Source organism: Orcinus orca, chromosome 16, assembly GCF_937001465.1.
Source record: "Orcinus orca chromosome 16, mOrcOrc1.1, whole genome shotgun sequence".
Taxonomy (NCBI): Eukaryota; Metazoa; Chordata; class Mammalia; order Artiodactyla; family Delphinidae; genus Orcinus; species Orcinus orca.
Genome location: NC_064574.1, coordinates 21,910,196 through 21,928,785, shown reverse-complemented (window position 1 = coordinate 21,928,785; position 18,590 = coordinate 21,910,196). Strand labels below are relative to the sequence as shown.

Here is an 18,590-nt window from a genome sequence, read left to right as displayed (position 1 = left end):
CCCCTTAGTATACCAGGAGATGATTCCATGTAGGTAGATAAAGAGCTTCCTCACTCTTGTTTTCTTGGGAATCCAGTCTGCCATTGTATTATGGATGGACCATAGTTTGGGTAATCAGTCCCCCATGGAAGGACATTTACGTTGTTTCCAGTCTTTTGCTACATCAGTGTTGCAGTGAATAACCCTGTAGCTTGGTCTTTGCTGGACTAAGCTCTTCATGTTCCATATCTCATTTAATCCCACAGAAATCCACCTGTCCTGTCGCCTCTCCCCTACCTTCTGAGTCCCCCCAAGACACAGCTCAGACAGGTTGTAGTGTTTAAAGTTCCTTGCAGAAGGCTTGATGATGGCTGAGAGGAATTATAACGGTGGGAAAATGGTTGAACTTTAAATACTGCGGTACCTGGGTCACGTCCTTCCATAACATACCCTCACAGCAGGCCCTTTCTCTCCCTAGAGCCCCACAAAAGCCCAACCTGCCACCATGTTGTCGGCGCTAGCTTTAGAGGGACCTTGGCTTCATCCTGGTTCCAACATCCCTTTTGCCCAAAAAGAGGAGGAAACTCTCCCTCTCCCTTCCTGCTCACATCACAATCAACCTGACACAGAAGCAGCTCGGGTCACCTTCTTAGTCAAGTGGTTTACCTCCTCAACCTCCTAAAGATCTCCCTTTTACAACTGAATGTAGATTTTATATTTGCATAACCAAAAAGCTCATGGAACTGTCGTTCCTCCACCAACTTCCCCCGTAAAAGGAACAGTCTTGACCCCAAAATAAATTCTAATTAAAAGGAAAATTGCCAGCTCTTTGAAATGGTGGGATCTAGGCGTGCTGTGCTTCAGAAACAGTGGTGTCTGGGCTTTGCATGTGCAGTTACCTGAGTGTGATGGGGGTATAGAGAAAAAAAGACCTCTCACCCATTGCCCAGGGAGCGGTGTGGAGTGAAAAAGACACCAGCCTAATCTTTCTGGAGGACAATCAAGCTTGGCAATCAATAACTGGCAGAAGCTTTAAAAATATCCCTGCCTGGGGCTTCCCTGGTGGCGCAGTGGTTGAGAGTCCACCTGCCGATGCAGGGAACACAGGTTCGTGCCCCGGTCCGCGAAGATCCCACATGCCGCGGAGCGGCTGGGCCCATGAGCCATGGCCACTGAGCCTGTGCGTCCAGAGCCTGTGCTCCGCAACGGGAGAAGCCACAACAGTGAGAGGCCCGCGTACCGCCAAAAAAAAAAAAAAAAAACCCCTGCCCTTGGACTCAGCAATTCCATGTCTAGGAATGTATCCCCCAAAATAATAGCCAAGGGTACACAGGAGAGTGGTCTTTAAAATGGCAAAACCTTGGAGACAACTTGATGTGCAATAATGTTAGATCAATTGCAGTACCCATGCACAGTGGAATACAATGCATCCATGAGATAAGTGACACAGACTCCGTATGTCTGACGTGGAAGGATATCCGGTTATACCTTCAAGAGAAAAAGGCACAGAGCATTTTGTGGAAATTAAACCAACCAAGAAGTGTCCTCAGCTTGATCTGACTCCCTCAAGGTTCTTCCAGCAAACCTGCATGTTTCCTTCTCTTGACATAATTTCTTCATTCTGCCCTCAGTTAGCCAGGCTGTACCCCAACATGAACTTAACGCTCCAAGGCACAGTGGTCTCTGCCCCGTTCCTGAACTTCAGCCCTGGGAATCTGTCCTCAGCTGCCCAGATGGAGATTGAGGCCTCTGTGCTCCTGCCCAACTCCGTCAAGGAGCCCGTCTTCCGGCTTGGTGTGGTAAGGTTCAAAGGCTTGGCAAACATTGCTCCCTTTTCCTACATGCTTTTTCCCCCACTCCGCACCTGGCTAATTCCTTAAGATAGATCTCAACTTAAGTATCACTTCCTCAGATAGGCCTTTCTTGGTTGCCCTTACCCCTGATCTACCTTAGGCCCCTTGTCATTTTTTTTTCCTTGTGGCACCCTATTATTTTTCCTCATAGGAGTTATTGTAAAGATACCAATGTAGCTGTTTGCAGGTTTATTTGCTTAATGTATGTTTGCCCAACTAAGTGAGTCTGGGCTATTGTGGGGAGGAAGGCAGAGGGGATCTTTGACCTGTTGCTCTGCTCTGTATCTATATCTGACCCCTGAAGACTACATTTCCCAGGCTTCCTTGCACTGACTTCCAGCTAGGTCAGCCAATGGAAGACACTGTCAGGAGAACAGAGGGTGGGAGGAAGGAAGAAGCCAGAGTATTTCTTCTTCTCTCTTTTTCTTGGACAGAGACTCAGGCACTGACTGTGTCTCCTCCATGGTGCCTCCCCAGTTCCTCCCTCTGTTCCTCCAGTCCTGGGGTGGAAGCAGCTTCCCACCTCTGCTAATCTCTGAGTTGCCTCTCCAACTCTTTTTTAACTTCTCAGCAATTCCATCATTCGTATAACCAATCCCCTGTATGAAATTCCCTCTTGGTTAAATATTGAGTTGTGTCTCCCTTCTCAATGGACCCTGTCAAACAGAGAAGGGATTCTGAGTTTTTTGGGGGTCCTGCTCACGGGATGGAGAACTTTGCTCTCTTGTTCCAGGTTTGAAACTCAGCAAGACAAATTTCTAGAAGAGTAATTGCTCCCAGATGTTATATCTGCAATTTGATATTGTTGTTATTGTTATAAAAATTGTTGTCAATATATTTTATTTTATTATTTATTATTTTTATTATTTTGGTAAAGCAGAAAATGATAGCTTTATTGCTTTGCCAGGCAAAGGGGAACACACCAGACTTCTGCCCTGAAAAACTACGTGTCCCCAATATATTTTAAATTAAAACATAAGCTATTATTATTTACTCGGGCTGAATCTTGGCCCTGAGATAGCTAGAAATGGTCCCTTTAGAGATCTCCAGGCATAGGCCTCTATACCTTCTCTTGGTAGTATGTTCAAAGTTTAATTGCTATCATAGTCAGCAATTTCAAGTAAAAATATTCAAGTCCAAGTTCAAATGTTTATTGAGCACCCATGATGAGCTTCCTGGGAGTCTAATCTAGTGGGCAAGTTCCTGCTTTAACTCAGTGAGATGTTTGCTTAGAGGAGACAGCAGGTCCTCATAGTTATCCGTTCTGTACATGACAACCTCCTTATTTAGACCTGTTTCTTTCTACTGGAATTACCAGGCCACTAATGTGTCTGTCATGTTGACCTTCAACACCAGCAAGATCACTGGATTCCTGAAGCCAGAAAAGTAAGTCAGCCTCGTGACTTACATGGGGGGCGCTCAACTGGGCTCCATCTGACGCTTCAGCTGATTCCCTGTAGCTGGAGGTGGGATGTAACCAGATCCCCCTGTCAAACCGTGGGGCCCACGGTTTGGGAAGGAAAGTTAAATTTTACCCCAGTTGGCCCAATTCCTTTGGCCAACTGGATCTGCCTCCATAAACTTCCTTTTCACCTAACCCCCATTACTTCCAAATTTCTAAAGAATTTACTAATACTGCTTTTTTTCTTAATCTATGAATTTTAGACATCAGCAATATTGACTTCCTGAAATTATAGAGACTGAGTTCTTTTATGCTACACACTTCCCCTCTGCAAGTCTTCCCAATAAGGTTGTATCATTGTTTTTGGTTCCTCAATCACCTTTTTCACTCTCACTGCTACCACACCCTTGGCCCTGTGCCTTCTCAAGCTGGTGTCTCCTCCTTTCTGGGGATCCCTACATTGCTTAGGTTTCCCTTGAACATAATGCCCACATCTCTGAATCTTCTCTGATTTGTTATAGGATACAAGTGGATCTGAAAGAATCTAAAGTTGGAGTATTCAATGTAAGTTATTATTGTTTTTATTTATGAAATGATTAGGGTAATAATTAATTTAGAGTATTTACTAAACAATGCTTTGGCACCTATAATAGAAAATAGAAAAGGAGAAGAGTTACTCTCTGCCCTAGAAAAGCATAGAAGTTCTTGAAGACAGGAACCATAGGGCAGAGGAACAGTTACCTCCCAATATAAGACAGTATAATTAAATCATCTATTGGACAGAATTCTTTTAACTGCAAAGAATAGAAAGCCAACTAAAAGTGTCTTAAGCAAACAGAAGGAATGTATAGGATCATAACCAAAAAACAAAAACAAAAAAGCTAAGGCTAGAGGTTTCAGGCATAGCTGGATCCAGGTGTTCAAATTAGTATATCAAGAATCTCCAAGGGAAGGGGAGAGGGGCGATATAGGGATGGGGAAAACGGTTATTAAGGGATTATATAAAATCATGTGTGTGAAACTTTTAAAAATTGTAGAGCACTACAGAATTTAAAGAATCTTTCATTCAATTTTTTAGAAAGAAAAAATATATATATTCCAAAAAAAAAAAAAGACTATCTCTCCATTCTGCTTTCATCTGTGTTGGCTTCATTCTCAGGCAGGTTCTTCCCACTGGTGGAAAACTCACAAATTTCCTGTAGTTTCTTTTTTTTTTAACCCACAAAAAAAAAAAAAAAAAAGCCCTCGTTGGATTAATCTTGGTCATGTGCCCATTCTTTAGCCAGTCACGTGGTCGGAAATTGGACAAGGTCAGTTGGCTGAGCTTGGGTTTAATCTACACTCCCCAAGCCAGGATTTGCAGTCCCAAACCACACGGACTGAGACTGGAAAGGAGGGTTGCCCAGGAGAAAATAGGGACTATTATTAAAACAAAAGGAATTGAGTGCTGGGCAGGCAAAACCAAAAGATGATTTCCACAAAGAGGAAAAAGAATGGGAAGTTTTACGTGGGCTGAAACAGTCGAGGAGAGATTTCTGAAAAGAGGGAAGGTAGGGTGATGGCAGCCGCTCGCAAGCCAAGGAGGAGATGGAAAGACTTTCATCTACAGTAGTTGGCTTCCTTCTTACCATCCTATGGATACTGGTTCCCTCTGACCACACTTTACCTGCCCCCCACTTCCCAGACTTTCCCTCAAGTAGAAGTGGAAAAAATACATCAAGTGTGGGGAGAAACATTGCCCACAGGGACCCTGAAGGATGACTCCTTTCAGAGAACAAAGGCTAAAGTCAATAATGACACACTAATATTGTATCTGTGCATGGCATGTAAAAATGTTCTATGAAGTAAATTATTCATATGTAAAGAGTCACAAAAAGACATCCTATCATGTTTTCAGAACATCGACTGTAAAAAATAAGACCTGTAGGGCTTCCCTGGTGGCGCAGTGGTTGAGAGTCTGCCTGCCGATGCAGGGGATACGGGTTCGTGCCCAGGTCCGGGAGGATCCCACACGTCGCGGAGCGGATGGGCCCGTGAGCCATGGCCTCTGAGCCTGCGCATCCAGAGCCTGTGCTCCGCAACGGGAGAGGCCACAACAGTGAGAGGCCCGTGTACCGCAAAAAATAAAATAAAATAAAATAAGACCTGTAGAATCAGGTAAATCTGGATTCAAATTCAGATCCTGCTGCCCGATTTCTAGCAAGTCACTTTCATTCTGTGGGCCTCAGTTTTCTTATCTGTGAAATGGGGACATTAATATTAACTTCGAAGTGTTCTAGTGAAAATTGAATCAGGTGTAGATGTAGTGCTCTGAGCCCTATACGTGGCACATAGTGAGTGTTAAAAGTTGGGTTTCATAATTTTTGTTTTGACTTAAAAATCTTTTGTATTATATAAGTAACTTGGGAAAACATTTCCACTGTAAAAAGAAAAATTAACTACTAAAGATAAGGCTAAGTCAAACCTTGATGTTCTTCCTGGAGGATAGATAGTTGGGTGTGTAGACTTCCAAATTTTTCTATCCCTTTGTACACGTATAAATGTGCATCTCAAAATAGTTTTATCTTATAAAGTAGTAGCATGATGTAGGTATCTACCTGAAATTTGCTTTTTTTCAAGCCTTTTGCCATGTCAGCACATACAAAACCACCCCACCCACGGGGTGGCCTCTCTGGAGGTTTGTTGGTGGGCAAGATGGTACATGTGGTTATGGTGTACCTCTCCTATTCTCCACCAGGTGGAGCTGTTGGAGGCGCTGCTCAATTACTACCTTCTCAGCACCCTCTACCCCAAGGTCAATGGTAAGTATCACTATGGATTTTTCCAAGTCAAGAGTGGACACTGCTCTTTCGGGGAAAGAAAGCTGGGACCAGGGCTCTCCTGCAGGCTGTGTGACCTTGGGCGAGTCACTTCTCTTCTCTGAGCTTCAGTGGCCTGTCTGTGAGACGGGAGTGTTGAAGTCGGCGTCACCTCATTCCAGGCCTCTAAGGAGGGTTGAGGATAGGGGCAGTTTTTGGAACACAGTAAACCTCCTCCTAAGAGAGAAAGAAGGGCTCACAGAAGTGCCCACACACACTCTGAAGTGACAGGTGAGACTGAGAACCAAGTTAATATACAGGGTACAAGGCAGCCCACCTCTAAAATCACATTCCCCAGTTAGTTGCCATCTCCCTGGTCAAAAAATAAAGCTTAAAGAGACCCTGCTTCATTTGGCTACAGTAGAAAGCAGGATGCAGGTGGGGGGCAGAGAGCAAATGCCCACTGGATTCTTATCATGAGTAGACGCTGCCCCATCCCCGCCACTGTCTCCACAGAGCACCATGGCTGAGGGCTCAGGCTCCTCTGTCAGTCTGTCTGGCATCAAATCCCAGTTCTTCCACTTTCTAGCTATGGAACCTAGGACAGGTTACTTGGCCACTCTATGCCTCAATTTCCTTATCTGTAACATGGGAATAATAATCCCAATCTTTGGTGGTAATTAAATGGGAATATACCATGTATAGGGTTTGCAGAGAGGAACTTTTTGGTGTACAATTTTCTCTGTAATTATTTATTAACAAATCTCTCTCGATGTTTTGCCGCAACCTCCAGATAAGTTGGCAGAAGGCTTCCCCCTCCCTCTGCTAAAGCGTATTCAACTCTATGACCCTGTTCTCCAGATCCACAAGGTCAGTGGGTTCAGCAGGGTTCTGAGGAACTGGGGAGGGGGGTTGGTTAGCTTTCCTGGTTTGCAGGCTATAACTCAGTGGGTGGGACCCAGCCCAGCCCTGCAGCTGGGAAAGCCTCCACGGGGGTGGGATGGTTCAGGGTCAGCTGGATGCCATGAGGCCGACCACGTGTCCTTTAGAAGTGGCACCTCTATGGGGGCAGGAGGGATTTGACACAACCTGTGTCACAACTTTCCACCCCCCACCGCCCCGCCCCCCGGCCGTGGGTGACGTGGGAGAACCTCAAGACCAGCTCGTTTTAAAAATACAGCAATCCTAGTAATGCCAACAGCTCAGGTTCTGAAAGCCATTTGTAAGTTTTTAAAATTTCTTCTAATTTCTTGGGAATTCCCTGGTGGCCCAGTGGTTAGGACTCGGCACTTTCATTGCTGAGGGCCCGGGTTCAATCCCTGGTCTGGGAACTGAGATCCCACAAGCCGTGTGGTGAGGCCAAAATTAATTAATTAATTAAATAAAATAAAATTTCTTCTAATTTCTTAAGTGGAAGAGCTTTGATGTATTAATAGATACATGTTTGGTGTGCTGTCCCTCAGAGACCCATTGCCCCACCACACTCATAGCTTGACTTCTGGTGTACTTCCTTCCAGCCTTTTGTCTCCTCCAAGCATTTTTTGAAATTGTTTTCTTGTTATGGATAGTTGCCTTGCTAGCGCTCAGACCTGTTTTCTTTTGGTTGCAGTCTAGTCTCCCTTCCCCCCACCAATGTTAAATTCTGTCCCAAGCATGCAAGGGACCATAATTTACTTAACTATTTGAATACCGAGGAATATGTCTGATTCTTCACCAGACTCTCCACGCTTCTGACCAAGCATTTTATGCACCATCTGTGCCCCACAGTTCAGGTTATCTTTCTAGAAGAGCATCCGTAAGGTGGGATGACTGGGTTGGCAGGCTTGTGAGCATTAAAGGAGATGCTGCTTTGTGCCTGGTACATAGTCAACATCCAGCAAACAACAGCTACTAAAGAGAGGGACAGGCAGCAGAGTGATAGGAACATTGAAACAGAGATCAACTGAGACATTTGAAAAACAAATATCCCGAGCCCTTTTGTGTCCAGAGATACTCAACATCCAACTATTGTTGAGAGTTTATAAGGAGTGAGACAGATCATTGTTCAAAGCAAGGACTGAGTGACGATTCATGCAGCTGGCCTCAGTTTTCTCCCGTGTAAAGTGGGGTGTAGCCCAGACCTCACTGGGCAGTTATGAAGATTAGAGCTTCTAGCTCAGTTTGGCACCATGGAAGTCATTAGAAATTTGTTAGATTGACCCTTGAACAACACGGGTTTGAATGGCCCCATGTCCGTGTATACGCAGGTTTTTTTCAATAATAAATACAATACTATGGTACTACACCATCTCTGCAGTTGGTTGAATCTGTGTATGAGGAACTGCGGCCGCGAGGAACGGCGGATACGGAGGGCTGACTCTAAATTATACGTGGATTTTCCCACCCATCGGTGCCCCTAACCCCGCAGTTGTTCAGCGGTCAACTGTATATACTATCATATCCAATAAAAATTTGAGGTCAGCTCTGCGCATGTGTTTGACCCCCAAAGGCAGGGGATGGTTGCTGTGGGAAAGAATTGGATTTTGCTCTGAGTTCAGAATTCCCACCCCTTTGGTGATGGAAACTTATGAGGAAGTAGGAGAATAAACCCCAGCAGCTCACAGTTTGGTCTTATTCACCAAGGAGAGAGAATTTAGGTGACACAGGGGACATTTATGAGGTCTGCCAGGAAGCAGCAGCTTGGGAGATGACAGATTAATTGCCACCTTAGAGAAGGTAGCTGGCAAAAGCTGTGCTTTATGGAGACCTTGGGAACAGAGGCACACGCTCGTTTTATGCACTGACCTGCTTTCTGGCAGAGCTTGTGCTTCCCCAGACGTGGGCCTCCCTTTAAATCAGAGATGCATCTTTTTGGAGTAGAGGATGCTTTTACCATCCTGTCCTGTCTTGTCTCTCCTAGGACTTCCTGTTTCTGGGCACCAACGTCCGGTACCTGAGAGTTTGAGGACAGGGCGAAAGACAGGGCTTGGGGGCCACAGCTGGATTGCCAAGTTGCATTTCCAGATGTGCAGCGTATTCCTGGAGATTCTGGGAGGATGAAGACCATTTCTGTTGTCAGCTCTGGGGGACTGGCCTCTGTCCCCACACTCCTCCTTTTCAGCACGTACACCCACACCCCCTCTAACTCTGGATTTTACTTTCCCACCGGGATGGACCGTCCTCCCCCACTAGCCTGTACTATCTTCAAGGGCAGGTCTTTTTTATTCACCATCGGATCCCTGTGCCTAGCAGAGTGCTTACACTTAGTAGGTCCTCAATAAATATTTATTGAATGGCTCAGTGAAGGAACCATCTGGTACTCTAGCTGAACCCTCCTACTGCCAACCCTCTCTTATTTAAGGGGTCTTTGGATGGTCAGCTCCATCTGTGGTCTTCAAGGATGAACCCTGACCACATTCCCATTTCTCAGCGCTGCTGCTGTGGGAACCTCAATGAGAGAACATGGGATTCCACTCCCTGCTCAGCCCTGGACCTGGTGCTGATGCTGGCTCTCTAAGACAACTGTCCATCTTAGTTTGGGGGCAGTTCATGGGCTCATTTCAGTACGTGCTCCCTCTCTGTCTGCTGCAGACACAGGAGCCAGAGGGTCTCTGGGAGCAAAAACTCAGCCTCCTGCTGCCCTCCCCATTGAAACGGGTGTAAATTAGGAGGAAATGGATCTGTCTAGGTTTTGGGTCTGACCCGAATAAAAGACTCATCCAACTGTTGTTTATGAGCCCCAAGCCTGGAGGAAGAGGCCGTGATTTCTAATGACTGAACAACCGGCCTTTGATCAGGCTTTACCAAACAGTCATTTCCAAGTTATGCGGTTGGGCCCCCGGGCACTGGGAATCAGAAGGCTCGTTGGATGCTTTCTTAATTGCGTAAATGAGCAGGTGGATGGAGCTGCCGGCTAGCAGATAATTCACAGGGAATAGACCCATTTACCCTGTGTGTGACAGAGATGCATTCCAAGATGGGACGATGCACTGTCACCCAACTGGAGGCGGGGTGAGCCATGGCTTCGCCTCGTCCCTTTTGTTCACTTGTCTGCCACCATCATCCATCCTGTGATGGACTGTGAAGGGCTCGGCTTCATCCAGCACTGGCCACGTGGCCTTGGACCGGTCCCTTTCCCCCTTTCCCCCACTTTATCCTATGAAATAAGGATGATAATAATAGTAGCCATGTCCTAGGACTCTTATAATGATGATATTAGGTAATCCATGTAAAAGGATCTATTTAACCCTAGTGGGGATTCAATATTTATTGGCTGGACGTGCTTACTGAACATCCTCCTGTTTGCAGGCACTGAGTTGGTCAGCACAGGGGAACTAGAGGCAGCACAGACCCAGTTCCTATGTCTGTTTTTCAGGACATTGCCTCACCGTGGAAAGAGCCAGTCTTGACTCCAACTTGCTTGTTTTGGGCCTCTGGGAAAGGCCTCTCTAAAGCCTGTGTCCTCCCCTGTCAAATTTGCTGGGAATACCTCCTTGCAGGGTGACTAGGGACTCAGTGGGTTCACGTCCAGCTTCTGGGGGTGAGGGGAGGCTAGGGCATAACCAGGTCCTGGTAAACAGCTGATGCGATTATCACCTGCCTTCCTTTGGGCTCCCCAGAAGCAGACTCTGAAACAAGGAGGAGGGTACAAGTAGTTTACTGGGAAGAGGATTCCAGGGAAATAACCAGTAGAGGAGAGAAAATGTGATGGTGGGGGGGGACAGGCTTCCCTGGTGGCGCAGTGGTTGAGAGTCTGCCTGCCAATGCAGGGGACACGAGTTCGAGCCCTGGTCTGGGAAGATCCCACATGCTGCGGAGCAACTGGGCCCGTGAGCCCCAATTACTGAGCCTGTGCATGCGATGAAGAGTGGCCCCCGCTTGCCACAACTAGAGAAAGCCCTTGCACAGAAACGAAGACCCAACACAGCCATAAATAAATAAATTAATTAATTTTAAAAAATTTGTAAAAAAAAAATGTGATGGGGAACGGAAGGCAGCCTTTAAAGTGTTCATGATCAAACCAATTACCACCTTAATCCCACTCGGGAAACTCTGGGAGCCAGTGTAGAACACTCAGAGTATCCACCCAAGGGCTGAGATTGCCGGGATGCTCGTACATCGTCTCCCATCAACCACTGTTTGAGGGCAGCTCCTGGGGACATCAGTTCTCGGGTTCTTCTAGTCTGGGCAGGGCGGGCTCTAGCAGCTGTAGAAACCTCTCAGGCAAAGAAACGCAAGTGCCAGCAAGTGGAACTCAGGTTGGCGTGTGACTGGTAAGGTGGATGGGGCCCGCGCGTGGCTGTACAATAGGGTAGGATTTCACCAGCTCAGAATCCTGGATGCGATATGAGACTGTTGGCCACATTGCCTGGAAAAGCTGTGGGTTGGTCTCCTCTGCATATTTGTAAGAAACTCAGCCTAGTTTTCAAGCAAGCCTTCATTTCAGAGCATTCTAGAACGCTCCAGGACATTCCAGGGCATGGCCCCAAGAAAGGACTCCTGGAAGCCCAGGCACGTACTTGATGAGTATGGGGCAGCCAGGTTTGCTATGAAATGGGGGAAAGAAACAATTCTTTGTGAAAGAACAAAATATTTCTCATTCACAAAGCAAGGAAAGGACATTCCTACCCCATGAGACTAAACACATTCATTCAGTAACAGAGCCTCAAGTTAGTGTCATCATATCTTGCTGGGGTAGCTCCAGGACAACCACTGCTGGCCCTGGGGTCCCCTAGCAGGTTCTGACACCCTGAAATCCGACTATAGACATGCAAGTATCCTCAACAGCTCAGACCTCATAGGAGGACTGGCCTTGGGACAGCACATTCTGATATTAATGATCAGAACTCTGGGCTATCAAAGAACCATCGAGAGACTATAGAAGAACCATTGATAGTTATGCTGCCATAGAGCTCACGCCCACACAAACTAAGACGCCACCCTGGAGATGCTGCACCTCCTGGTTACAAACTGACTCCCCCTCTGCGCTTCACTAACTTCCCAAGAGCCCTCCTACAGCTACACACTGTTCCACGCTTGTGGACATACAAGACAACTTCCTCTTTCTTAGAGATTAATCGGATTTCCTGGTGGGGATGGACCACAATTTTTTTAACCAACCCCCTACTAATGGGTCCTTAGGTTGTTTCTGATATTTGGCTTTTATGAATGAGAAGTCCAGCTTCTTATTTTAACTGAAGTCCAGCATTTTAACCAAAATCTTACGTGTGATTTCTGGGGCCTGACCATAGGCAATTACAAAGGCTTTACCTGACAGGCCTCGTGGAGGAAAGCTACCCTCCTCATCCCAGTCTCGGTGCCCAGACAATGCACTGTGGTCTCTGAGGGGAGTTGCAGTCAAGGACTCAGGCACCCTGGACAGTTATGCTCTTTGCATATTTGCATTCCTAGCCCAGAAGCCTTTGTTCCTAAGTTTTGGGGTTTTTAAAATAAATTTATTTTATTTACTTTTATTTTTGGCTGCATCGGGTCTTCGTTGCTGCACACGGGCTTTCTCTAGTTGCAGTGAGCGGGGGCTACTCTTTGTTGCGGTGCACGGGCTTCTCATTGCAGTGGCTTCTCTTGTTGTGGATCACGGGCTCTAGGTGCACGGGCTTCAGTAGTTGCAGCACGCGGGCTAGTAGTTGTGGTGCACGGGCTCTAGAGCACAGGCTCAGTAGTTGTGGCAGACGGGCTTAGTTGCTCCGCGGCATGTGGGATCTTCCCAGACCAGGGCTCGAACCCGTGTCCCCTGCATTGGCAGGCATATTCTTCACCACTGCACCACCAGGGAAGCCCTCGTTCCTAAGTCTCTTTACCTGAAACCTTAGGCAGAGGTTTTCAGAGGCCTTTGCCAAGGACTCTGTCAGGGAAAGAAGGGGGAACCTTGAAGATATTTTCCCCGTAATGACTCACACTCAGTACTTTTCCACTCCCAGCCCTTCCCCCCTTCCCTCCCCCTGCCTCCCTGGCTCAGGGTCCAGGAACCTGACAGGTTTCTTTTTGGGGATCCTCATCAGTGAGACGATCCCAACACTTGCACCGAAACCCCTGATCCACCTGCACGTTGTCCCATGGGGGAAATGGAACAGGGGTGTCGGTGCTTTCTCTGGTTTGAGCCGCTCGCTTGTGCTATTGGAGTGAGTGACTGAAGGTTTCACTGTGGCTTTCATTTTGGCTTGTTGTTGCTTTAGTCAACTCCTCCGACACTTGGCAGCCCAGCTCTCTCCAGTTCAGCTGAACTCTTGACAATAAATAGTGCTTCCGTGAAGAACTTTACCCATACATCATTTCTTATTCATGCATCCATAGAAACATAGGAGCACGTACATCTGTGAAATAAATGTCCAGAAATGGAATCCAACCATTTAAAGAGACCCTTCCATCAATTTAGCAATGGTGTGTTTGCTCTCAGTCTCTCCTCTTTCACCCTCCCCCCCTCCTCCTGAGTATGCAGGGGAGGGGACTCACATGGGCTCACGGCAGTGGCGTGGGGGGAGGGTTATGTAATAAAGAATTCACTTTGGCTCAGAGAAGGGGCTGGTCTTTGCCCTCAGCCCCTGAGAAGTCATCTCTAGGCCCTTGGGAAGTCCTGCCTGATCAGAGTGTCTTGTCTAGCTGGGGGCACTGGACATGCCCGACAGTTAACGGTGTGATCTGTGATGGGGACTTTGGGTGACATGGTACCATCTGGACCTCCAAAGGGGCTGCAGATGGGGTCAACCACGTGGGTGGTCAACCATGTCTACAGATGGAGCCCCAGTAAAGACTGGACACCAAGGCTTGGGGGAGCTTCCCCAGTTGGCAACACTGTCACACTGTGATGTAAGGAAGTAAGGCCATCCACGGATCCACAGGGAAGGGCCAACTGGAAGCTCGGTGTTCGCAACTTCCCTGGATTCTGTTCTCTGCCCCTCTTCCACTGGCTGACTTTAATTGGAATCCTTTCCCTTTAACAAACTGTAACCAGGAGTGTAACCGATTTCTGTGAGTTCTAGAGTCCTTTTAGCCAATTATAGAACTTATGGGTGGTCTTGGGGACCCTCAAACTTGCAATTGATATCAGAAGTGAGGGTGGTCTTGTGACTGTGCTACCTCTAACTTCACAAGGGGTCTTGTATTCTCTGGCTCCGAAACACTGCTGGCCTCAGGCACTGAGCTCAAGGCCAGTGACACTGATATCTGTTCTCTGTGGTCTGACCAGGAGGGCCCTCATCTCCTGCCCCCCTGACTCATCCCCAGCTCTGTTCTTTTTGGTGCTACAAGTCCTGTACTGGTCGGGATCCCTAACTTCAAACTTCAGAATCCACTCTGGTTAATATAAGCAAGAAGGAGGTTTCAGTCTCGAAGGATTTGAAGACCATCAGTGGTTGCCATGAGCCCCGAGTATATGCCTTTGGTCCAGGCCTCTCTTCTGAGATCCCCACCTGTCCCATAACTATAGGCTTGACATTCACCTCCAGCTGACTGGATTAGGGGGCTGCACCTGGCTCATGTGACAAAGGAACCTGTCAAGGTATCCTGAGGATTTCCCTTGGAGTCTGGTACATAACTTCCCTCACAGCACATCTACGTGGGCCTGCTTCTCCCAGCCCACAGAGGATTAAAATACAGCAGAATAGATGTCTGCTTTATGGCCACTAAAGAACCCAGAGCTGGATTCTCTCCATCCCTTAGAGAAGGCTTTCCTCCCACCTCAAGTGATCTCATGGTACCCTTAGTGCAGACCTATCATCACAAACCCCAGGGACAGGTAGGCTGTTTTTGAAAGGATGCTCTCACCGCTGCCACCTCATCTTGGGGTGCAGGGCTAGTCCCAGAGCCATCACTGGCATCCCCCAGACCCAATCAAGCCCAGCTTTCTTTCAGCCCTACCCCTCCACCGCCAGCTAGCTTTCTAGGACCTGCGGTTCAATCAAAAGTGCCTCTCTAAGAGCTCCCCCTGACAAAATCCAGGTGTTATCAGGAATGTGGAGTAACTGGAACACTTGTCCACTGCTGGTGGGAATGTAAATTGGTACAACCATTGGAAGGATAAGCTACAGTTGAACATGGATGTGCCCCATCACCCAGCAGTCAGACACCCAACTGAAATGCCCACCTATGTTCACCAAAGACACATACTGGTGTGTTCATATACACTCTTCATCATAACCCCCAACTGAAAATAACCCAAATGTCCATCAGTAGTGGATGGATGCGTGGTGGAATATTCGCAAAACAGAATATTAAGCAGCAGTGAGCACAAAAGAACTTCAACTGCATACAGTAACATGGATACCTCCCACAAACAGACCGCCGAGTTAAAGAAATCTGACACAAAAGAGTACCTGCTGTATGAGTCCACTGACACAAAGTTCAAAAGCAGGTGAATCTAATTCATGGAACCAAAGGTCGGGAGAGTGCTCATGCTGCCTGGGAGGAGGACTGACCAGAAGAGGACATGAAGAGCTCCTAAGGGGGTTTGATAGCGTTCTACTTCTTGATCTGTGTGCTGGTTACATGGGTGAGTTCACTCCGTGAACATCAATCTATCTGCACACTTATTATTTGTACACTTTTCTGCATGTATTCAAAGAAGTATGCAAAACATGCGTCAGTCTGTATTTATGAGACTTCTTATAGTGTCTTTTGTTATGTAGGCTCCCTAGAAACAAAGTTCGATTTTTCTGGGTTTATTCATCTACTATACCAGAGCTGCATGGGCTGTTTATTGTGGCATTGTTTGTGATAGCAAAACAATAACCAAACCCAACAAAACAAAAACTGAAGGCAACCCATGTGGCCCTCGATAAAGACTAACAGATAAATTATGGTGCATCCACACAGAAGAATACTATGCAGCCACTGAGAAGAATGATTATATATGCAGACATGAAAAGACGTCAAGGCGTATTAAGTAGAAAGTGTAAGCTACAGAACAGTAGGTACAGTATCATCTCCTTTTATTTAAGATGATATAGACATATGAATGCTTATATGTACAGGAAATTTCTAGGAGGTTACCCGTTACTGGAAACAGAGGTTACCTCTGAAGAGTGGAAATAAAGGGTTCATTAGGTTGGGAAGTTTTCATTTTCCTTGTTGTGCCATTTTGTAGTTTGGATTTTTTTTACACAAGCGAATATTACTTTTTAAAAATAAAAATTGTAAGATGTCAATCAAAGCAGTTTAGGCACATGCTTTAAAAAAAATCAATGTACAAAATGGATAATCAACAAGGACCTACTGTATAGCACAGGGAACTCTACTCAGTATTCTGTAATAGGGACTTCCCTGGTGATCCAGCGGCTAGGGCTCCCCGCTCCCAACTCAGGGGGCCCCGGTTTGATCGCTGGTCAGGGAACTAGATCCCACATGCCGCAGCTAAGAAGTCCGCATGCCACAACTAAAGATCCTGCATGTGGCAACGAAGATCCCGCATGCATCAACTGAGACCCGGCACAGCCAAATAAATAAATAAATATTAAAAAAATATATTCTCTAATAACCTATATGAGAAAAGAATCTGAAAAAGAATGGATATATGTATATGTATAACTGAAGCACTTTGCTGTACACTTGAAATTAACACAACATTGTAAATCAACTATACTCCAACATAAAATAAAAATTAAACTAAAAAAAAGAACAAAAACATCAATGTACAAAAGGGTCCATGATAAGCAGCAATGGTCTCAGAGGGAACAACTTTTAATTCCTTAAACGTTTCTGTTTTTAGTTCTGGATACCTCCAAATATTAAATAATGTTCCTGTTTCTCTCTCTCTCTCTCTCTCTCTGTCTCTTTTTATTCACCAATATTAAACAAAATTACTGACTTCATTAACCCACCCCATTTACAGTTCTTCTCTCAAAATAGTTATGTAACTTCATATTTTTGGCTTCTCTGTTGGTCAGTTTATAATTTCAGATACTAAGTTCGCACATTTGTTTTTTGCTCCATCAACTATATATAGCTGGGGTCTCTCAATTTCTCTACTCACTGTGACCTAGCACCTCTCTGAGCCTAAGTTCCCTCACCTGAAAAAGAGCAGGTATGAAAGAGTCTGACTAGATAGCTAGTCACAAAACCATTTCTCTTTCTTCCTGGGCTCACAGCTGTTTCCCAGCCTCCCTTGCAGTTAGATGTGACCATGTAGCTGAGCTTTGGCAAGTGGAATGTGGGCAGAAGTGATGTGTGCCACTCTGGGTGTATGTAGCCCATAAACACCCCTATTTGAGTCTCATTCTCTCTCTCTCTCTCTCTCTCTCTTTCTCTCCCCTCCCACATCCAGATTTGACACCCAAGGTAACTTGAGATAAATGTACTGACGATGACAGAGCCTCCAGCAGCCTGGATTCCTGAATCATTCTGTATCACGGACTTCCAGTACTATGTTGAATAGAAGTGATAATAGTGGGCATCTTTGCCTTATTCCTAATCTTAGAGGAATAGCTTTCAATGTTTCACTAATGAGTATGATGTTTGTGGTGGGCTTGTCACATATGGACTTTGTTAGGTTGAGGTCATTTCCTTCTTCTCCTAGTTTGTTGAGTGTTTTTATCATGAACGGGTGTTGAATTTTGTCAGATGCTTTTTCTGCATCTATTGAGATGATCATGTGATTTTTATCTTTCATTCTGTTAATGTGGTGTGTAATTTGCATATGTTGAACCGTCCTTGCCCCACACGGGTAAATCCCACTTGGTCATGTTGTATGATAATTTTAATGTGCCGTTGAATTTGATTTGCTAGTATTTTGTTGAGGATTTTTACATCTATAGTCATCAGAGATATTGGCCTGTAGTTTTCTTTTCTTGTACTGACTTTGGTTTTGACATCGGGGTAACACTGGCCTTATAAAAGGAGTTTGGAAGTATCCCCTCCTCTTTTTTATTTTGGAAGAGTTTGAGAGGTATTGGCATTAATTCTTCTTTAAATGTTTGGTAGAATTCTCAGTGAATCCATCTGGTCCTGGGCTTTTCTTTTGGGGGAGATTTTTGATTACTGATTCAATCTCTTACTAGTTACAGGTCTGCTCAGATTTTCTCCTTCTTCATGATTCGACCTTGCTTGCTTGTGTTTCTAGGAATGTTTCCATTTCTTCTGGCTTACCCAATTGTTTATAGTAGTCTCTTATCATCCTTTTATTTCTGTGTCATCAGTTGTAATGGCTTCTCTTTCATTTCTGATTTTATTTGGATCTTCTCTTTTTTTTAAATCTAGCTAAAAGTTTATCAATTTCATTGATCTCTGTGAAAAAGCAGCTCTTAGTTTCATTGATTTGCCCTGCTCAGTTAACCCTTCGTTTCCCCCCAGCAAGAAAATATGCAGCCTATCTAGACCATAAATAACCAGATAATCTCTCCTGGTTCAGAATTCTAAAAGCTTGTCATCAGCTCTACAGTTCACTTAGCAAATGATTGTGTGGCACTGTGAATTGCTATTTAAATATTTTGTTATCTTACGTCTCCTGAGTTTTATGTCTAACCTCTGTAAGTAGATTATACTTTCCTTGAGGGCAGGAAACAGATATTATATGTCTTTGTATCACCCATGCCTCATTGCAGTACTGAGTTGTGCACTTAATATGTATCT

At 45.6% G+C, this 18,590-nt stretch overlaps 1 protein-coding gene across 2 annotated transcripts in view; it reads left to right on the top strand.

Moving 5' to 3' along the window:
- LBP (lipopolysaccharide binding protein) overlaps positions 1–9,309 on the top strand; it is a 28,410-nt gene extending 19,101 nt beyond the window's left edge. The window contains exons 10-15 of one of the 2 annotated variants that reach the window (XM_004272839.4): positions 1,611–1,778; positions 3,151–3,218; positions 3,756–3,798; positions 5,972–6,035; positions 6,826–6,902; positions 8,932–9,309. In XM_004272839.4, coding sequence (XP_004272887.1) covers positions 1,611–1,778; positions 3,151–3,218; positions 3,756–3,798; positions 5,972–6,035; positions 6,826–6,902; positions 8,932–8,976 — 465 coding nt within the window. In that variant the 3' untranslated portion in view covers positions 8,977–9,309. Of the gene's footprint in view, positions 1–1,610; positions 1,779–3,150; positions 3,219–3,755; positions 3,799–5,971; positions 6,036–6,825; positions 6,903–7,081; positions 8,912–8,931 lie in introns of those variants that run through there. The other variant, XM_049699172.1, reaches the window with a different exon arrangement.
- The last annotated feature ends 9,281 nt before the right edge of the window (positions 9,310–18,590 follow it).